The following is a 23,357-nucleotide window of genomic DNA, read 5'->3' as shown; positions in this document are numbered from 1 at the left end:
CTATCATCCGAGTTTTAGAACCTTACTAAACCAATAGAAGATTCTCTTCTATGTACACTTATATATATATATATATATATATATATATATGTACTCAACAATATATACCCTTGGAAACGTTAGCCGTGAAATTATGACCATTTTGGCTTTAAAAAAACCAGCTGTTCCTCTGCTCTCTCTATCGTATTTACTTACTGTATATAACTCTTACTCTACTACTATACCTCTTGCTTCAGTAGCTGTATCTCTAGTCTCCAGTTTATAGTATAGTTCACCGACAGGAGTTTCGAGACTACACTATTCCTATAGAGAATACTCTGAAAACGCCCTCATGTGTATTTTTACAAAAGATCCAAATAGTACTGCTTCTTTTTATGTACTATGATGCAATAGCCATCTTCTATTTTTTGAATAAAACTTTATCAGTATACTAAATTTTCTTCATCAATTACTATGATTAAAAACAAAATCTTTTTGTAACAGCACCGGGAGATTTTGTAAAAAAGTTCGTAGACTTATTAACGTACCTCTGGTAGTTTTAAAGTTGTAACCCGCATAGAAAAGCTATATATTGTTAAAAATATATATGGTGAATATATGACAAATATATGGCGGCAAAAATATATGTATTTATGAATATATGTTTTTTACATATATTGGATTGTATATTTTTAATAATATATTTCTTTTTATATAATGTTTTATAATTCTCTATATATATTATCTCATATAATGCTCAATATATTTTTGTCATATATGAATGGTATATATGTAATTTATAAAGTATAATATAATAAAATTTATATATATTTTGACTTATATAATTAGTGATATATTGTCTGTATATAATTGATCATACATGAAAGAACTTATATGTTTACATTTATGGTTTGCGGTATATTGAAGTTATATTTTTCTAATATATTAAAAATTATATTTTTCTCGATATATTGAAAACTATAGTCTTTATATTTCTATATTTTTTGAGAAGCTACCCGATAGCATAGAAATGAAAATTACAAACTAAAATGGTTTTTATTATTATACCATAGTACGAAAAATATGTAGAGTACCATATATTTTGCAATATATTGGACGTTATACATTGCGAAATATATGGAGTACCATATATTTTTCAATATACTGGAAAACACATATAAAAAAAACAAAAAGAAAAAAAAATTAATATACAACATATTATATATTAATAAATATACCACTTTCAATACAATTTATCAATATATAATAAAATATACCGAGATATATATGCTAAACATACATAAAAAAAATTAAATTGATAAATATATAATTAATATATTGTGGCAATATATTACCATATATTAATACGGTAAAAATATAAATATTATTTTATATATTGTGCAATATTTCACATTATAATATCCATATATTTTAAAGTATATTTTTTCACATATGAAGTTTTTTCATGCTGGAAGAGAAATAAACCAGGGATCAAAATTTTTAAAAAAGAAACTAAAATTTACTTTTTTTACTTGTAGCTGCAATTACGTCATAACTATTGCATATACGTAAAAATTTCATGAGTCCTTTTTTGTAGGAAATTTAATTAGCTACCAAATTGTTCATATACATTTTTATCATATCTGTATAAATTTCGCTGGAATTTTGATTTTTTTACCACAACTTTTGAATATTAAGCTGTTAGTTAGTTTTATCTTAAACTCAAAAGGATACGAGTGTTTTTTTGTCTTATCTCGTCCAGATATATTTTACTTTTATCGTTATTAAAGTTTATTCTGAAAAGCACCAGCGTTATGGGCGTAAATTTAAAATTTATCTGTAATATTTTAACTAAAATATTTAGTCAATTCGTATGACAAAGGGTCGTATTGTTCTAGCAGAATAAAATTTAAAAAAAAATCTCTACACTAGTCGTTAAAATACAAAATAAAAGAGTTTCTTAAACGGCAAACAACAGCGATTATATTTGAGTGACACATTTTGAAATAGTATAATTTTTTTTTGTCGACATTGACCACAAGATCCTGCTGTTGATCCATATCATTACTCTTGGAATTCATTCTCAACTCAAAAGTCTAAAGAATTTTTCACGACTCAACTCTTAATTCTCATGATAGGATGTGCGCTTAGTCTTGAATCTTGAATCTTGAGTCTTGAGTCTCGAAAAAAAATAAAACAAAATAAATACAGAGGCTCAAGATAGACAGAAAAATGTAGATTCTGATCGTAGCCCTTGTGAACGTGTACAGAGTATGAATAAGCAAACACCCTATTTTACTTTCTTCATCTACCAATACCTGCTGTAAAAACTCTACATTTTCCTCCTCATATCATCCAACAAATAGCTAAGATTTTCTTCGGTGACATCAATGAATTTTTATGAAGACAAAAAAAAAGAGATCATACATCTTGATAAAATTGCCAACCAACGTCCGTATGTTAATATTTTACGTCTTATCAGTGTTTATTTAAAGATTTTCATTTATTTAAATATATGATAGTTTAAATTTTATACAAAAAGACGTATCTCGAAATTATTCCTAAAATAATTAAATTTCAAGTCATCCAAGAATTACAAGTTATATAAAATAATTAAAAAAGTGGTACTTAGTATCAATAATTAGGATTTTCATGTATTTAATATAAAGTAGCTTATTAATTCTTATAAATTTTCAATAACTACTGTGAGTTATCTTAAAAACTACATACCGAAATATGGTTTCTGTTAGGTGCACTGAAAATAAACTGTGGTCATATCGTACATGGAAAAAAAAGTAACCAAAAATTACTATGGAATGTAACCCGAAACCACTAATGGAGTCCAATAGCTTTTACTTTTGACAAAAGTAAAAAATTACTATTCCATAAGTAAAAAGTGCTATCATAAATTTAAAATTATTAAGCGTTTGTATCTTTTACTTATGGAATAGTAATTTTTCACTTATGCCAAAAGTAAAATCTATTGGATCCATTAACGGTTTCGGGTTGCTTTCCACATGGTACATAATGGTAACTAAATTTTGAGCTCCGTTTTTTTCAGTGTAACCATCTGAAGTATTGCTAATGGTAGATCGTTGTCATAAAAAAATGTATCGTTAAATTTGCAATACTACTCTCTAAACATGAATCAGTGAAATAAGTAAATATTCACTAATTCTGAGTGCCAACCGAACCACTTTTTGAAATTAGTGATTCGGTTGGCCCTTGGAATTAGTGAATATTCACTTATTTCACTGATTCATGTTTAGAGAGTAGAGTGCAGCATTAATTATCTTCAATTTTTAATAAAGGTATTGTTAATTTAACCATATTATTAAGTTATATTCCCAAACTTGATATTGTTGTTTCAACAATTCCTATAGGTTGCTATTATATCAGTCCAAATTGTTAATATATCAATCCGGATTTTGAATATATCAATACGTATTGTTAATATAGCAATACGTTCTGCCATCGTCACCATCTATAATATAGATAGTTGATTTTACAAAACATTGTATGGGTAATTATACACTGCGGATTGAATCCGGAGTAAATGTGGATGTAAATACAGTCCAAATCACTCCGCTGAAAAGATATACTCCCTACTAATTACTCCAAGTGACGGAGTGAATTTGGATTGAAATAAATTCCGAATTTACTCCCGATTTTTTACAATGCATCTAAAGTTTAAAAAATCGTAGATTGTTAATATAGCAATACTTTATATGCGTAAAGTTTAGACTAATTATTATATTACCCATAGTTAAAAATAAGTATACAAATATATACTAATTCACAGTAAAAAATATGACACAAGCAATTAAAATTTTAAGCTTTCTTTTCATGTACTTCTGATCTACCAATTTGTCTTCTTTGACGAGTGCATGAATATTTAGTTTTTTTCTTGATGTTGATTAATAAAATTCTGCTTCACTTCTTTACTCATCAAACAGAATATGTAATTAACTTGAAAATTTTCCGGTTATTATAGAATTTTAAGCCATCTTTGAATAGAACTAAAATTCTTAAAAAAACGCTGAATCATTTGAGTCATTTTAAACAGTTTATAAAGATAAAAAAATGTAAAATTAACAAAAGATTTAGTGTTTGCATTGAAGATAATAAAGATTAAGTATTTGTATTTTTTATTTGTTGAACTTTGATTTGGGTATTGTTAGTTTTATTATTTGCCGCGGTCGTCGGATGGCAATGAACTTGATTTAATATTCGATGTAATGCAGAAGAGTGAAATGATTGTAAATAAGAAAAAAAAGAGAAAGACAAAGACTGAAAACGAGGAAGAGGGAGAGAGAGAGAGGAACAGATATCGTGTACAGAGAGGTTATAAAAAAAAGTGAGAGTAATGACACCGAAGCAAGTTTTACGTTGGTATGTTCACTTTGGGACAAGGTTACTGTTACTGTGTCGGCCGATACACACTTGATGGTTTAACTTCGGTAATGTAACTGTCGGCAGAACAGCAGCTTCAATTGATGGACGGACCAAATTACTGTCATAAATAAAAAAAAAAAAAAAACGGTAATTTAAAAATTTTACAGTAATTTGATGTCAACAATAAAATCTCAATTGATATTTATTTTGGAAGATATCCGTAATCACCACTCGAAAATATCTGTATCCACTCGAAAAAAATTGTTTATTTTTTGAGTCCTTGAATATTTTTGAATTTTTGAGAACAATTTTTACAACCGTCAAAAATAAAAATTTCCCTCGCAATTAAACGCAAATTACTTGAAATTTTTAACAAGTTTGAATCAGTCAAAAACATAAATCAATTTATTTATATACTTTATTTTTACATAACTTTGATTTATTTTCTTTTATTCAAATAATTGTTTTTATTGTCCATAAGTCAGTTAATTTCAAATAATTTTAATTTTAAAGTTAACAGTTTCTTGAAATACTATAATTTTAACTGGGAATTATGTTTTTTCATGTGTAATTAGTTTTTAAATAAGAGTAATTGTCGTAGCAAGCCTAATAATTGAACTTGCAGTTATCAAAAACTAGTTGAGGTTTAGAAAAAAAAGCTAGTTCTGTATTCAACATTTTTTTGAATCAAAATCCAACTCAATATTGATTAATAACAAAGAACATGATTCCAAATACTCGCGTAGTTTTTTCATTAAAAATTATGCTTGAAATCGATAATTACGTAAACAAATCGATATTCACTCTCTAAACATGAATTAGTGAAAATAAGTGAATATTCACTAGTTTTAAGTGCAAACCGAACCACTAGTTTCTAAAAGTGGTTCGGTTGGCACTCAGAATTAGTGAATATTCACTTATTTCACTTATTCATGTTTAGAGAGCATGTAAAATTAATAAATTATTAAATTCCTATGATTACTATTCTTTAAAATTGGAAAAATTTCGAACAGTATCGTATTCCACTAGTGGTTCTAGTTTACTTCCCATATAGTATGTAATCATTACTAAATTTTGAGCTCTGTTTCCATACAAAAATTTTTTATACTCAATAGATAGATAAATAGATGAAAATTTTTAATTGATCTGGAGTTCTAAGCTCCTTCAGGACCATCAAAAATACATAAAGTTATTAATTGACTGGTACATATTTGATACAGCGTTCGCAATATAATTTGAAAGACCGATATTAATTAATAATACTAGCATACTAAACCACAGGATTAATCATAATTACATTAATTGCAAGAAGAAGTTAAAACAAGCTTGTTTAAAATTTTCGAAGATGTCAGTTACTGTAACATCAGCCGGTAATAGTATTATAGAATGAATATTGCTATTATTTCCGTGAAAAATATGACACTTTATTATTACTAGAGTAATATGGAGTAATTTTATTGTAAATTATAGTTATTGTTTGTTTTATTGTTGTTTTTTCATAATTTGCATGAAGCATCTTAGAGTGTAGGTATCGGTTTGCTTTTCTAAGAATCCAGTCTCCTGGTTCCCTCTCGTTGTATCGGACCAACTTTTTGTTCCTATATAACAGGTTTACACCGACTCTCGCAAATACTGTTACAAGTTAACTTGCACTACACAGGTTACACGCCTATATTATCGCCCACGTGTTTACATTTATTTAGTATAGTATTATGTGGGTGTATATAGCGTATCCGATATTCATACATATATATACATTTTTTTTTCTGTCTTTCACATGGCTTACATAAATCTAAGTACATGCTTAATTTTATGCATTGTGTATATATTTATTCAATTTATCATTTAGTTATAACGGTAACTCACCGAAAGTGAGATCACAGTCTTCCATTCTCAACAGATACAGACATACGGAGAAATTATTCTTTGAAATGCTATGGTGTCATAGTGAAGCCGGTCCATGTTGGCTGCCTGCACAAATTTATATGAACACATGGAAAAATTACTATTGCCATAGAAAAACTAACAAAGAATTATATCACCAATTACTGTAACCATCTTAAATTTTACTATGGTCATAGTAATTTTTGCATTCAAAAATCTGCAGGTGGCCAACATGGTCCGGTTTACTATGACACCATAACATTTTAAACGAGAATAATTTCTCCGTGTGCATTACTCAGGGTAGCCACGAACCGGGAATATCGGGAATTATCAGGGAATTTAATGCAACCGGGAAATATCATGGAAATGTCAGGGAATTTCGAAAAGTATCCGGGAATTAAATTGTAACAGTTGAAAATTTAAAAAATTTTCAATTATACACTAGTTATAAAAATGAAGGGATATTAAAAAAATTTCAAATTTCAAAGTGATTTTCAACAGGTTGTAACTCGAAGTAAAATGGTCATATGACAAAAACAAAAAAGGCAAATTGTAGCTTCAAGTGTCTAGTTTTCTGAACTGGTCTTTAAATTTTTTTATGATGTGCGGTTCCGGAGTAATCCTAAGAAAACTATCGAAAAAGAAATTTACAAAATTTTTGCTCGTCTTAAAAACGGTCTTCGAGCTTCAATAAATTTTTTTCGATAATTATGATTGATTTTTGATTGCTCCGGAACCGTGCATAATAAAAAAATTTAAAGACCCAGATCAGAAAACTAGACACTCGAAGCTACAGTTTGAATTTTTGTTTTTATTGTACGACCATTTTCCTTCGAGTTACAAACTGTTGAAAATTACTAAAAAATTTGAAATTTTTTTAATATCCCTTAATTTTTGTAACCAGTGTTTTTTGAATTTATTTAAATCATAAAATTTCTTATTAAATATTTTAACTTATATATTTTTAACATCGAATAATCAAAAGTAGGCAACATTAATTTATTTTATTGGCATTTTTTATGGTTTCTCGCCTGATTTAAGTATCAAATTTAATTATTAAAAATGAAAATATAATAAAAACTTTGAATATCTAAATGGTACGAATAAAATTTCTAAATCAGGGAAAAATGTGAAAAACTTTACTGGATAACCGGGAAATACCAGGGAATTTTGAAATCATTTCTTTGTGGCCACCCTGATTATTATCACTACACTGTAAAAAAAACTGATGTAAGTCCACGCTAAAATACCTGCACTTAAAACCGTTTTTTTACAGTACATCAAAAAATTTTGTATTTGTAATCCTGTTTCATATTTTGTTTTGTATGATTGCAACTCAAGTATGTTTACTATTATTATAACTTTTTTTTTTCTAAATCAACAAACAAAAAGTAAGATGTCAACTCAGTGTTTCCTGTTTAAGAAACACGATTATACATTGTCAATATTTATTTTATCTTACATTATAAATGAACGATGTTTTATAACACCTGAGAGCTCAACTGAGTGATCATCAGTTATAATGTTTGCAAAAAAATAAAAAAACGTACCTGGTACATCCGTCATTGATTTCCAATGCCTGGCACGTGCTTGTACATAAAGGGGAATACATCATCACTGTATTTGTCCTCTTCTAAAGCCTTAGCCGCTCATCTTGTCCCATCGTATCCTCGTTGCCGTCATCCTCGTTCTCTTCATGACTTACATACCGAAGTCATCAGAAAGGAAATGTACTGTGCGGTTCAAATTCCGTTACGCTGGTCGATTAATTGGATGACACAGACCATTCGAAAATTTTCTCATTCCATTAATTATTGATCCTTATCATTCTACAAGGGTATTAACAATCAAAATCATCTATGTGAAGTTAATTTTTTCAAATGAAACTTAAATTAGTATAATTTTTTTTTCCATATACATGAAGAAAGTTTCGTCATCATAACAAAAAACGGGATAACGAAAGATTTTGTTGTAATAACAAACATGATTGGCTTACGGTAACAAATCAATTTGTGTCGTAATTAAGAAGTCGATTTTTTATGAGAACACATGATATTTATTATTATAATATCATCTAGTGCTTATGGTCGGATGGATAACACTCTTGTCCTCGAACTCAAGTACTAATTAGGCTTAGGTTCGAATCCCACAGTTAACAAATGAATTATTTTTCACAAGTTGATATAATGCATTGTCCCTTTACTTGAGGTTCATTCCCTGTAGCCGCAAAACTGACACCTGTCTGCAGTTTTGCCCACTAATACGCTCTGTGATTGACAAATAAGTATGGAAAAAAGGAAATGAGGAAAGGTAACTATGATAACATATGGAATAGATTTAGATTTTGTTTATTTTATGCCAAGGCACAGGCCAAATGGCAATTTCAATTACAAATTAATTATATACGAATAAGTATATAAGATTATAAACGTGAGTACATAATATGGTCATAGAAGTAGGTTATTGCTTTCAATGGAACAGTAAATATTTAAGATACAATAAAATAACGTAAAAAACTAAAATATTACAAAGGAATACAGTGTGACAGAGCTCACGATGAGCTACTTGGAATAAGTAAAGACAAGGAAAAGAAATGGCCAGGAGAGATAGTGCGAAAAAGTTTAGAGTAATCTGCTAGAAATATCGTTTCATTAAAACAAGCCTTTGTTACCGTAAGTAATATTAGCTTATGATAACAAAAATTTTTGTTAGTGCTACGAATTCATTTTGTTACTTAAGAAATCTGTTCTTTTATTGGAACAACAGTTTTGTTACGGTTACAAACCATTGCTTGGCTCGATATACAATTTGTTAGCATTACAAAAACATTGCGATCACAGCGAATACTTCGTTACTCGTAAATTAGAGACAGAACTTTGTTACCGTAAGTTATATTGTTTGCTCTCGGAAAATGAATCAGTGAAAAGTGCTGCAAATCAGTGAATATTCACCGGAAATCAGCCCCAAGTATATCACTGATTGAAATAGTTAAATAATTGGGACTATTTGTGCAGTGAATATTCACTGATTCATTTTAAGAGAACGTGGTAACAAATAATTATTCTGTCTACGATTTCGTAAATATTTTTATAATGAATAATAATTTGCCCAAAAGCAATAATAATTTTGTTTAGTAATTTTGTATTTTGGGGAAATGGTCTGTCAAAGCAAAAGAAAAATGTGTTGAAAAGGGGACTGTCAATCAGCTATTATTTGTGAATAGACGCAGGATTACATGAAAAAATATATAACACCCCAATGTAGGTTTGCTTCTATTCCTGTATATGTATATATATATATTATATATATATATATATATATATATATATATATATATATATATATATATATATATATATATATGTATGTATGTACGTAAACGAGAAACTCCCAAATCCTATTGGAGTTAAAAATCACCTGATGTATTGGATTATGTTTCGACATATTTTTATAGCCGTCATTGTAGTCATGAGCACGAAATAGAAAATATTAAAAAAGTTAAGATGAAATATCATTGTTAGATTACTAAAGGGGATAAAAAATATAAGGCGTGAGAAAATTTCTAATATTGCTAAGTATACACAGTAAAAAAATAGTGTTAAAATCAACATAACCTGTGTGTTAAAAATGGTTCACACAATATTTGTGATATTTTTTAACACAGGTTGTTTGCGCTGAAGTTCAACACTAAATTTTTGTTAAAAATTCTTATACAAAATTCGGGTAATACGAGAAGTAAATTGAACACTTTTTAAATGTCAGTGACGAAACAACTAAAATATTAACTTTAACACCTTTCCACAATGGATATTCATTATATATTATTTTGAGGAATGAACCTGAAGATTGGAACATTTTTCACGCATCGAATATGAAAATAATTCCTGAAATTTGTGTTTAAAGACGACTTAAGGGGTAGTTGGGGGGGGGGGGGTGACGTGCGAAACATTTCCGAAATCTAGATCCAGTAGATTTTTTACTTTTGATTTCTTAGTTCTTATTTTCGATTCGCAGAAAACGTTCCGATGTTCAGGTACATTTTGAGGTTATCAAAAGTAACATTAATTATCACTTAACATTGAACTAATTTTTGATAGTAAAAAATCTTCTTATGAGTCAAAATTTTTTAAAAATCACGTTATATTTCATACCAATTGTAGATACACAGTTAGAAATTTTGTGTTAAATTTAACACATTGCGTTTGTGTTGATCTTTAACACAAATTTTATGTTAAATAATTGAACACAAAATCTGTTATTTTGACCGAAAATTTGTGGAAATTTAACAGACTTTTCGTGTTAAAATTAACTAATAAATATAAGCGCGACCTAACCAACTCAAGTATACTGATCTACTCTTAGTACAACTTATGTCAATCTAGCACACAATTAGTTCGATTTCCTGTGATTTTTCCAAAAAACGGAGCTATGAATTATCCTCCGTAAAATGGAATAAAAAATCATTGAACCTGATCATAAAAATATGAAAGTTATCTACAATTATATTTAATTGTAAATCATTTATAATCCAAGTTTCCTTGCAGACAATGCTGCTACAATGCTTTGATTGGTTATAGTAATGAAGAATCGTGCGGAAACGTTTAGTCAAACAGCACAAATTTTGTGTTAATTTCCGAATACCACAAGAAATGTGTTACACTCTAGATTTTCCAATCATTTAACATAAAAAAACTGTCAAAGTAAAATAACACAAACGATTCGTGTTGAATTAACAGATTTCTGTGTTGAAAATCATCACAAAAAATTTAACACAGATACGCAATATTTTTTTATTCCACTGATCATAGAATTTTAAAGTATGAGACTGAGCTTATATATATTTTTCTTAATAACCAGTAATGGAAATCCTAGCCATCACTAATTAAATATAAAAAAAGAGCTATATATATATATCTATATTTATATAATTTGTGATTGAAGTATTATTGTTCTCAGTCACTGGTGGGTATCATCTTTACAGTGTGTTGGTGAATCAATATAATCACTATAGAGTGCGTAGATTTATACTGAAGGAAGGAGGGTCATGTAATTCCCAGACGGACGAATGGGTCATCAGCCACCCTTCCGTGAACTTAGCAGACAAGGGTAGCAACCCCTTTTGTTGGCTGCATGCTATTTTCAGGGATTCATCTCAAGTTGGAATGGCAGAGAATAAACTGCAGCTGCCATTACGTCTCTCTCTCTCTCGCACGCTCTCTCTCTCATTCATATGTTTAAGACAAGAGTCTAAGTGGGTATAGGTCAGTTATATCATCAAGATCTCACAACATTGCCTTACAATTGTAATATATATGTTCTCTATATAATATCGTGCGATATTATTATTTTAATTCTACTATTGTTTATTCACCCTCAAAATATATTATATAAATTTTATAAATATATATGAATCAAAACTATTGTAGTCGTCTCATATTTTACTTGGATAGTATCAATTGCTTTTATTTGATATAATATTTCCTAACATTATATCAGACTTCATTTTCTAGATATTGATTTTTTTTCTTCAGATAAATGCGCGTGGGAAAAATTTTATTGATAAAATTAAACATAAAATAAATATTAGAAGATATTTAATTTGAATTTTTCTGAAAACGTTCATTTTATGTTATAAATAGAACAATTGTCTTGACTGTTATCAAGTATGAAAACTATTAATAAAATAGCTTATATTTGACAAATAGAAAAAAAAGGACGTCTGTATTTTTCCTCAAGAAATTAGGGTTGGTATAGTATTAAATTCTTAAGGGGAAGTTATTTTATGAACAGCACAGAATTCCGTCCCTCTGTTTCAAGCAGCAATATTAGTAGTATGATGATATGTAGAGACATAAATAAAACACTTGGACGCTATTTTAAGATATATATATATAATGTCAACTTGACTTTTGATCCGCAACCTGCTCAACAATTGCCTGATTAAGAGTTATTTTGAGTTCGTTGACCTAAAAAAAAATAATGACTTTTTCTTTAATCGTATTTATAGTTATGAAGAAGATAAATTGATAAAACGGCTGTTTGTTTCATTATTATTTCCCGCATATATTAATACAATATTGTAAATATTTATATCCAAAGCTTCTCTGTAGCTGAAGCATTCGAACCACAGGATTTTGTGTACACTGTAAAAAAAGTTGTTTGAATTTTCAAAGATTGTATATAACGCAATAAACACATACATTTGTGCTTGAAATTTCATTACTAATTTCATATAGAATTTAAAATAAACGTTTTTGAATTTTCAAATTAACACTTTGGATTTTCAAATACTTTTTTTTGAATTTTCAAATAAGTATTATGAAATTTCAAATAGAATTTTTAAAATTCAATATATGTTTTAGAATTTTCAATACTTGCTTTGAAAATTTAAAAATCAAGTATAAATTTTAAGTACGTTTATTAAAATTCATATTTTTTTTTCTTAATTTTGAATACCAGCTTGATTATTAAATTACGTATATTAAATTTGAAGCTTTTTTCATTGAAAATACAATTCAAATATCTAGTTATGAAAATTCAATTCCTTTTGTATTGTAATTTTCAAATTATTTTTAACAGTGTATGTTTTAAAATACACTGTAAATAAAAAACTGGTGGAAGTCCACGCTGGTGATAAAGTTATCAGTGTTAAATTCAACCCCGAAAACGGGAGTTAAAACTTTTCGGTGTTAAGCAGTGTTGAAAAAAAATTGTTATTTTATTTTTGAGGTAGAAATGGTATTGAATTTGAAATACGAAAACAAATTTTTATTGTTTTAAAAATTGATGACACGATTTATCAAGTAATAGAGGAATCCAAAAATTATTTTTGCAATTAAATATTAATGTTATTGTACAAAATACGGGAAATAGATTTTGTAGGAAGTTGTGGATAAGATTGATAATAAATAATGAGAAAATACAATACTATTATCTACATAGAGTGATTCAAATAGAATCTTTATTTTAAAAGAATCGTATCGAGAGAAGTGAAGTTACTTCTGTTTTATTGTGAATAGAAGTCTAACCCTCTGTGTTGTCCTCAGTAAAACACATGTTTTTCTTCTTAAACTAAGATGTAATATTTGGTTGTACTGTACATAAAAAAATAAGGAGTCCTTTGTACAACTCAAGTACCTAAGGTCATAAAATCAAGCCTATGCAGGCTTTCTTATTCTAGCTGCACAAATGTGCCTTAGATGTGTTTTTCACATTTCAAAACTAATAAAATAAAATGTATTATTTTTCTAAAATAAATATTTCTAAGAACAAAATATCTAAAATATAAAAGTAAAAGCTTTGTTACTGGGATTTATTTTTGCTCAGAGAATCCAACAGATTTTTTTTTGATTCAAGTCTTTTTGAAAACTAAATCAGGGTAACATTAATTTATTATTTTTAAATCAGTTATTGCCTTAAGAAAAACGTCAGAGATAATATAAATGATCATTATATTGTTCCTAAATATTCAATTTGATAAGTGAACCAAAATTTCAGCAATTCTTTCAGTTTAATAAAAGTGACGTTTCTTATTTTGTAGATAATAAAATTGCCTTTATTTCAATTAACGATAAATTTGTAATTTCCATGAAATATTATATTTATTATTTTATTTCTTTTTTGTAGACTTTAGATCACTTATAATCACACCCTCATACTCTGATCGAAGTTAATTTACTCCAGATTTACACTGTTTTAACAACGCTACAGTATAATTTAACATTGCTTCTAAAATTAACATAAAACGCTCATAAATTAGCTAAAGTAACCCTAATTATTGACATCATAAAAAGTATGTCAGACATTATAATTTATTTATTCAAACCATTGACCGAATTTAGTACATAGTAAATACAAAAAATTTGAATCATCATGTAAACGTATTAATTAATGACGATGATTTTTTTTGTCTAATAAACTATGGGAAATGTGTACATGAAAATTATTTTACTAAAATATTATTGAAAACTGAACTCATGTATCATCGCCATAGACGAGAATAACACATATGCGTGGCAACAGCGTATAGTAATGTATTGATTTCAAGCCATAGTAAATATACATTTCCTGCATGACAACTTGTGCGATTATTAATTTTTACTAGACCTCATGAAATTTCTTTAATTATAAGCTTAGAAATCGCGTGTCCCTTATCATTTCACTTGGAATTTACAGCACAATGCAATATCATAATAAAAATGTAACACAAAACATTAAACACGCATTGCATAGCTCTTCGCAAATTATTATGAATCTTCTAATCTTTTTTTTGTTTTTATCAGGTGTTTCTTATTTTATTTTTTTTTTAACACCACGACATATCACTTTACTTATTATGTATATATACATATATATCCCGTGAAGAGAAAAATTATTGAAAAAGCGTTGACTATTCTAACCTTCAAAACGTAACAAAACGATGAACTTTTGAAAATTCAAAAGAAAAATCAATGATCGACTTATTTATTTATTTATATGTTACAGTCCCAACAGCCTACTGGCCAATAACAGGATCACTTTATGGTGCAATGATATAAATTTATAGTAAAGAGTTTACATTACATGTTGATTATAATTATAATTATACAGTAACAAATATTGTGTAAAATCAACACAGTTTGTGTGTTAAAAACGGTTGACACGAAGTTTGTGTTGAAATTTCGACACAAACTTTGTGTGACCCCTTTTTAACACAAAGATTATGTTGAAATATCACCACAAGAGGGCGCAAAGAATTCCACAGTAACACACAAAATGTGTTAATTAAGAGTGTATAACACATTTTTTAAGTTACATAATAAAGTGACACAAACTTTGTGTTAGTTTAACACACTACAATTTTTAACACAAACCGTTTTCGACACAAATACACAATATTTTTTACTGTGTATGCTAAATTATTACACATAAAGACTTAAAGGCTTAGTTTTAATAGGTTTTACATAAGTAATAGAAAACTGCTAGTAATATTTATAGTATAATTTGACTAGTTAACATTATCACGTAGCTGGACGAATATGGACCTCAGGACACTGGTATTGAGGGAATTATTTGAGTCCATTATGTCGACTTGATCACTGTTTTGGCTGATATAATTACAAATAGATAACATCTGTACAGGGGTGATGACTTAGTGAAATCGGTACTATTTCTTAATACTATTATAATATGCTCAAAAAAAATTTACTTAAGACGCGTTTTCATTTGTTTCTCTATTCGCACTCAAGTGGATAAACGGTACTATCTTTGTTGCACTTGTACAGTAAATGAAAACTTTGTCCAAGCTTTTCTCGTAAACAAATGGAAGTTGTCAAAAAATTGAAGTGCACTTTGCTAGTTCATAGAGTAAAGCATCGGGTCTGTGTCTTTATTTAGCGTTTAGGGTTTTTATCTCAGAGAAAAGCTTGGACAAAATTATCTGAAAACAGTTCTTAACTTAATACTATTAAAATATGTTAAGAAAAATTCAGATGTAGTTCAGAACCAGCTTTTTCTGGACGTATTTTGCACTAGAAAAAATTATAAAATTTATCACTTTTAATGGGGAGTCGAAAAAAGTTTACAGAAGTCTAAAAATGATTATTTCTAATATTAAGTCAATTTTTCTCTTCTGTGTATTTTCAGAAGTTTAAAAATCGTCTAAAAAAAGTTCTTTGTTGTGTCATGTTTTGAAGTTTAGAATAGATAACATTTTTTCAACCATTGTTTTTTATAAACAGAGGCAAAAATTTGAACTTTCAGGTGTAGATCTGGTGAAAAATAGTTTACACACCACATAGGAAGATAGGACGTCCCAATTTGCGTGTTTGCCACCCTCGGTTTCGGCTCAGGTTGGCAATTACACACGCGGGTTGGAATCGTCCTACTTTTCTCCCTTGGTGTGTAATGTACCATTATATGTAATATTAATTTTAAAGATAAAGTACTAACAGTACTTCGTAATTACTATTAAAATTCATAAAATTATCTATGGCAATTGTTTTATTTTAAAAAATTTAAATAATTTCATGCCTTAAGATAAGAAATTGATAGCAGATTTTTTTTAATCATTTCCGATACATCCCTTTGTATAAAAAAAAGTTGTATTTCCTTATCTAGATAAAAAAAATTCACTCTACTTTCTTTACACTATCGAGTTGAATAAATAATACATAGTATGTATTCATATATAAGGGTATTGATTTAGAGCAATGAACTTGTCATTTTTTTTAATTAGTATATTAATCTATTACGATAATAAACAACTTTCCGATTGGTCGTTAAGCATAAACATGATTTTTTAAAAGTGGAAATAACTGGCCTGATTATAGCACGACTACTTACATCACTATTATACATGTTCTGACCTTTGACACACTAGAAGATGCTAACGCTACACCCTAAAAGTTTTTGTTCTTATTGCAGAGATGTTATAAAGCCCCTTAATGTAACATCTTTCTAGTAAACAAGTCCAAAGCCTTTGTCTCTTACCCTTCTATTTCTTTGCTTGACGATACGTTATAAATATATACCTCATGTCTAGTGTAATTTACTCTCTTCCCCTTCACTTTCCACCCACACCGTCTTTTATGTGAACCATATTACTTTTACACAGTATATTCGCACGACGAACCGCAAGCTATTACATATTAATTTATCATTATAATAAGACTATCATCTATTATTTAGAATATAAAATCATAGTAGAATTTTTTATCAATTATTTCTATATAGTGCAAAGTAATACAAAAAAAACTACACAGTTAAAAATTTTCCTTTTAATTTAGAGCAAATTACTTGAAGTTATTACCAAGTTCAAATCAGTCAAAAATATATAAAATATACATTAACTTCCCGTGTAAAAATAAAAACAGTTCTAAAAAAGGCCGACATGTCGAACTTCGAAATTTCACGAATCTGAAGATCGTTTTTCGCGGAACGAAAATAAAAAAATTATGTCATTCGACTGCTTAAGCGGTAGAGCACTCGGCACGATACCGAATTGGTCTGGGTTCGATTCCCAGTTCGGGCTATCTATATTTTTCTCAATTTATCTATAAATTGTCTTATTGAGAAGGTTTGCATGTTTAGGTTTCTACTATATTTAAATGGTAAGAGGTTATTAAGGTTAAGGGGTAATTCTGTTAATTGGGAATGGCCTAAGATTTTCGACAAAAAATGAATGTGAAACTTGTTAGAAATCTAGTCATCCAGTAGAAATTAACTTTTCTTTTTTTTGTTTCGTTGCGCGAAAAACACTTTGATCTTTAAGTCCATAAAATTTGAGACAATTTTGAACTTTTATACCTTAATATTAATAGAAATACGAATATGAGAAAATTATAGGATGGAATTGTAAGACGAAATGAAAATTTTCCACGGGCGTTTCCAAAAAATTATATATTTCTTACTGAATTTCTCAAATACAAAAAAAAGCGGTCAAAATTTTTCAATTTTCAAGAGATTTTATCAGTATGAAATTAAAAAATTTCTAACTTTTTAGCCCTGAAAAAAAATTCAATTTGAGTCGCAACAATGATAAATTTTCACTAGTTTTTATCGATATGAAAAATTCAGCAAAAGTTCAAAATTTTCTCAAATTTTGAAGTTCTACATATCAAATATTTTTGTATCCGATTTTTTCACTCGATTTTTTAAAATTATCTGAACAAATCGATCTTCATGTAAAATTAATAAATTTTATTAAATTACCATGACAATTATCCTTAAAAATCTTAAATATTTTAACAGCGCATATTTAATATTAGTAAATGATGGAATAGCTTGAGAAATTAGCAGACCAATTCCCAATGTCTGGGTATATAATTCGGTTTTCGTTGTCAGTAATATCATTACCGGGTACACATGCAATTTTCCTCGGCCCGCTAAAGATTTCTGCTGGAGGCAACTACAAACTCCATTTACCTGCTCTCTAAGATTGAACTGGTTTTAAATTTATTTTTTATTTCTTAAATTGTATAATTATCTTTAAGGATATTTTGATGTTAATTCACAAAAAAATAATGAAGATTCACAATAATTTAAAAACAATTATGATAATTTTTTATTTTAAAAGTAAAGACAAGTTTTAAATTTAATAAAAAATTATGATTTCAGTGGTGTCGCAGTATCATGTGGAGAATGCAGCAGCAGTGGTACGAGCGATATAACCGAACCAGGGTCACCATGCAGCACAAGTAGTGACGAAGGCGTTGCGATTAATGGTAAAGCGAGTCCACTGCCATCACTGACCAAACTGGCACCGCAGAGTTCGACTTTGTTAAATGGGACCAGGCCCCAGTGGCCCTGGACCCCGCCACTTGCAGCCACTGCCTGCTCAACCTTCAAAAGACTCAATAGTGAACCCGAAGTAGGAACACTGCCAAAAGTTGCTGCCGCTGACCCAATAGTACGCAGCACTAAGACCTCTAATAAACTTCAAAATAATCAACATCATCAACACGAATCGCAGGGGAAGATAACTGAGTACTTTAAGACTCAGATAAAACCACAGCAATTTAAAGTAAATACTTTTTAATATGTCTATTAGGTGATCGGTTCAGTGAACAAACACGAGCAACAAATTTGAAAATTTTTATTTTTATATTCATTTTGTACTAATGGATGATTTTGACGAAATTTGAGTATTTTACCCGTGGATAAAAAATTCGTTCCAAAAACGGTCCTGATAGTGAACTTGTAAAATTGAGACAATTCTGAACTTTGAGTTGAATATTTTTGGAATTTTAAACTAACTAGAAGTGGGAAAAATTTTCAAAAAGTGTGGACTTTGCGGGTTTCTATTTTTATTTGAAATTTTTGAAGCAAAAATGATTTAAATTGATAATTTTGTAAGTTCGTAATTAGTTCTTATCACTAATTTTTTGGACTATTTTTGAAAAAGTGAAAAAAACTGACCTTTTAAAAAAGTTCTGATAAAAGTAAAAAAATTTTCATAAACATTTTTTCAAATTATTTTTGTTTTTTTGGTCTCGTACCTGAGTAATTCTTGTAAGAGTCGTAAATGTTTTTATATTCTTCAAACCCAAAAAATTGTAAAATTAAATTATTTTTACTCAATAAATAACAAAAAAACGCACAGGAAAAGTCTTCACAAGTTGAAAGTTGTTCAATTTCAAATTTTTCAAAATTCAAAAAATGTTCAAAGAAGTCTTTATTGTTTATAAAACTATAATTCTTTGTCGTCTATTGTTTCCATTCCCAAAAAAGCATATGTCCATGTATAGATGAACTTTAAAAGCTAAAATAAAACTAAAATTTTTTTCAGGCCAATCGCATCAGAAAAACTCGAAATTAATATTTTGACAAATAAAATAATTAAAACCAAAAAGGCCTATAGTTGTCCATAGGCCCTTTGGTTTCAGGCTAAATAATAATTGATGTCAAATAGGCATATAAATAACTTTTTATAATATTTTGTTGTTTTCAAAGTGATAAAAAAATTTTGAAAAAATCTATGTCTTTCTGGTATTAATATGCCAAAATTCTACTAGACACACGATGGGCAAATAAACATTTAATTTGTAAAGATTTTCGAACCAACGTTAGAAAGTCAACTGTCATACATTTGATGTAATCGATAGATTTGAATTATTAAAAAATATTAATTTTTTACAAAATATAACTTATTCTGATTTATCAACAATCATTAGGTTTATTATTGACTTTAAAACTCATCTGTCAGTATAATAACAAGTGATGTTCATATTTTAATAAAATTTTAGTCTGTTAATTTACTGGAATTCATTAACTGGGTCTTGTTCATTCATTGGGTTTCGGCTGTTTATTTGCTGGTATGATTGTTCATTCACTGGGAAAATGGACACTATTTCTTACTATACCTGTAATTATTGTACTATTGCATTAAAAACTAAGTCTGTAATGAACGGAAGTAATAATACAGAGTTTAATCTACCAATAGACCATAATTTAGATCTTCAACTTTTGAACTGAATATATATTAATGCAAATCTGTATGTCAACCCAATTAATCATTCGTTCACTGGCTCGATCACTCGATATATTTTTCTTTACTTAAAAAATAATACTTGTAATAATTTATTAAACAAAATTGTAAATATTTCAGTCGAAGAAAAATTCATCAGACATGTCTGTAATGGTAGCAAAAAATTCCCCGGAATTCCGTCGACCTCTCACAGTCCAACGTAATAAAGGAGGCATAGCAAAGTACCTGGGTGTGGTTACGCCGAACAGTAGATCTGTCGTTAATGACTGGGATGTAAAATCAATTTCGATTTCATCCCAGTCAGCAAACAAAAAATTATCATCAGTAACACCAAGGGTCAGTGTAATGAAATTAGACAAAATTTTTGCTAACAAAACATTACCCAGCTTGCCAATATCAAGCGACGTACTGTCGAGTATTCCTGGACGTAAGATATCGTCATTAAGACTGACCGGGGAAGCGAGTCCTAAACCTAGCGGAGAATCGCCACCTTCTACACCAACACCGACTTTAGAAGCCAGTGAATTAAACGTTGACTTTGATAAGAAAATTCCTAAACCAATAGTCAATGATAGTAACAAAAATTTAACGAGTACATGTTCTAATATTAATAATAACTGTAACAACAACAATAATAATTGTAGTAACAATAACAATAATAACAACAACACCAACAACAACAATAATAATAATAGTAGTAATCAAGGACTCAGTTTTTTGCGATTCTCGCAGTCCGGTTTATTTGGAACTAGAGAAAGTAAAGTTGAACCGGCTACTGTTAGTTCAATGAAAGAAGACGACGATGAAGAAGAAGAAGAAGAAGAAGATTCCTCGAGAAGTAGTGAATCGAAACCTTCGAGCTCACCGATTCTTTCCACGCCGACTACCATAAGATTTCCAGCCCGAGTACCGACCAAAAATGGGGCGCGAGCTTCCGACAGCGGAGTTTGTAGATGGGACAAGTGCGGGGCCATCTTCGAATGCAGCAGCGCTTTCTTTGAACACTTACAAGTAATTAGAAAAGTCTTTAATTAGAAAAATTAATTACGAAATATTGTTATTTAATTTATATGTATGTATGTTTTTTTTTATTGCTTATAATTACAGACGGCGCACATCAACACACAAACTGGCGGAGATAATTTTGTTTGCAATTGGCAGGGTTGTAAAGTTCAAGGCAGAACTTCCTGTTCAAGAAGATGGTTAGAGAGGCACGTTCTTTCTCATGGTGGAAATAAACCGTTTAGGTGCATCGTCGACGGATGTGGCAACAGATTTAGCTCACAGGTATATTGACATGTCTTTTTATTTGTTTTGCTGGAAAACTCAATCAGGTTAAGTTTTGTTGTTTATTTCAATAGAATTGCTACGTAGAGATGGAAATTGTTTAAGAATTTTTAAAATTCATTGACAAGGAAAAATTTGGAAAGTTTTTGAATATTTAACCGCCTAAAAATTTTAGACAATGAGGAATTTAAAAAATTTCAAATTAAAAATATGGGTCAGAATCTACAGAAAGTAGATCTGATATTTTGAATTTCATAAAAAAAAATTAGAAAAAAGAATGAGCGAAAATTTAAAAAATGAAATTATCGGGTAGAAATGAATTAGAATTTTTTAAATTTAAAAAGAAATTGAGAAATAGTTTAAAACTTTTGTTGTTTTATTAACTTTCACGAAGTGGAAAATATTAATAGTATCTTATATATCATGTGAAATCGGTATTATGCTCGATGTCACTAGATGTATACAATGGTTTATGTAATGAATGCACGAAGAAAAACGCCGTTAAATGATGTACCTAAATATCGGAACGTTTTTCGCAAAACGACAATAAAAAATCGACATGAAAAGTAAAAAATCTATACTGGATCTAAATTTCTGAAATATTCCGCATGTCAATCGAAAATGTCAGGCCTCCCCCAACTACTCCTTAAATCAAATTACATAAATTTTTTTGATTTCCGTTGCTCGAAAAACGTTCCGATCGTCAACTACATGTTAAATGTTTTAAGTCAGCGTAATGCAGTCAGAGTAAAAAATAATTGACTTAATTATTATTAAAAAGAATTACTTATTAATAAAATTGAATACTTTGCTTAATATTATTCAGTTAATAAAACTTAACTCAATAAAAAAAAGTAATCTTTGGTGTTATGTTGCATCAATTAATAGAAATATGTTAGATTATAACATTTAGCTGACATTACATTGATCTACACATGCGTGCGCTGATTAATTAAATGCGCATGTGCAGTCTAGAGATTTTGGCCATGTTAATAAGATAGCTAAATTCAAAGCGACGTCATAAGAGAAAGCTGATAGATCAGTTATTGGTTTGAATTATTAAGTAGGGATATACTCTGCCCTTTTACTCAAATTCAGTGGTTAATATAAATATGAGTGATTTAATATATATTAAATGACACTTTTGACCAATCAGAAAGGATTGTATTTTTATGCATAATTTTATGAGGCTCTTTAGCCACTTAGCGGCGTATTTTTTGTCATGAGTTACATAAAATAAATTTATTGAAAAATTGTTTATAAAAAATACTAATCCATCTAGTATTTTTAGTTATTAACTTTTGAAATTTAAAAATTCAATTCAAAATTCTGTAGCTCCTTAAAATATTAAGTTTCTGATCCGTAATATTTTTATAAAAATTTTTAAATACTTTTTAATTATACGGGTTATTAAAAATATGTGAAAGTTATTTACAAACAAATAAAAACATATTGAATATTCATATTAATTTTTCCAAGACTTTCTCTAATAATCACCAATCTAGTGATTTATAAATAAACATATTTATTCTCGTATTCAGAAAACCGAATATTGAATACTGTGGGAATTCTATTGAAAATAAATCATATTTATAAGTTTATTTTTAAGCAAATAAATTTATATTCATTTATCGATAAGTCGAAATAGCAATTGACTGATTTCAACTATCGAACATATCATGAAATTAAAATGCATCATTTAATTTTGAATATTCGGTAAATACTTAATTAGTAAAACAATCAATAGTTGATAGCAATTTCCTTATAAATAATTTATTGTTATTTAAAGTGAAACAATATATCGACATATAAATGAATATAAATGTATCACAATAACATAAATATT

General features: G+C 28.5%; 1 protein-coding gene across 1 annotated transcript in view; it reads left to right on the top strand.

Annotated features, from left to right (window-relative positions):
* Positions 1–23,357, top strand: part of LOC130672492 (1-phosphatidylinositol 3-phosphate 5-kinase) — a 101,690-nt gene that overhangs the window by 67,412 nt on the left and 10,921 nt on the right. Inside the window, exons 2-4 of the mRNA XM_057477104.1 lie at positions 18,355–18,760; positions 20,345–21,235; positions 21,332–21,511. Coding sequence (XP_057333087.1) covers positions 18,355–18,760; positions 20,345–21,235; positions 21,332–21,511 — 1,477 coding nt within the window. The remainder of the gene's footprint in view (positions 1–18,354; positions 18,761–20,344; positions 21,236–21,331; positions 21,512–23,357) is intronic.

Source organism: Microplitis mediator, chromosome 7, assembly GCF_029852145.1.
Source record: "Microplitis mediator isolate UGA2020A chromosome 7, iyMicMedi2.1, whole genome shotgun sequence".
NCBI lineage: Eukaryota > Metazoa > Arthropoda > Insecta > Hymenoptera > Braconidae > Microplitis > Microplitis mediator.
This window is presented reverse-complemented; position numbering and strand designations above follow the sequence as displayed.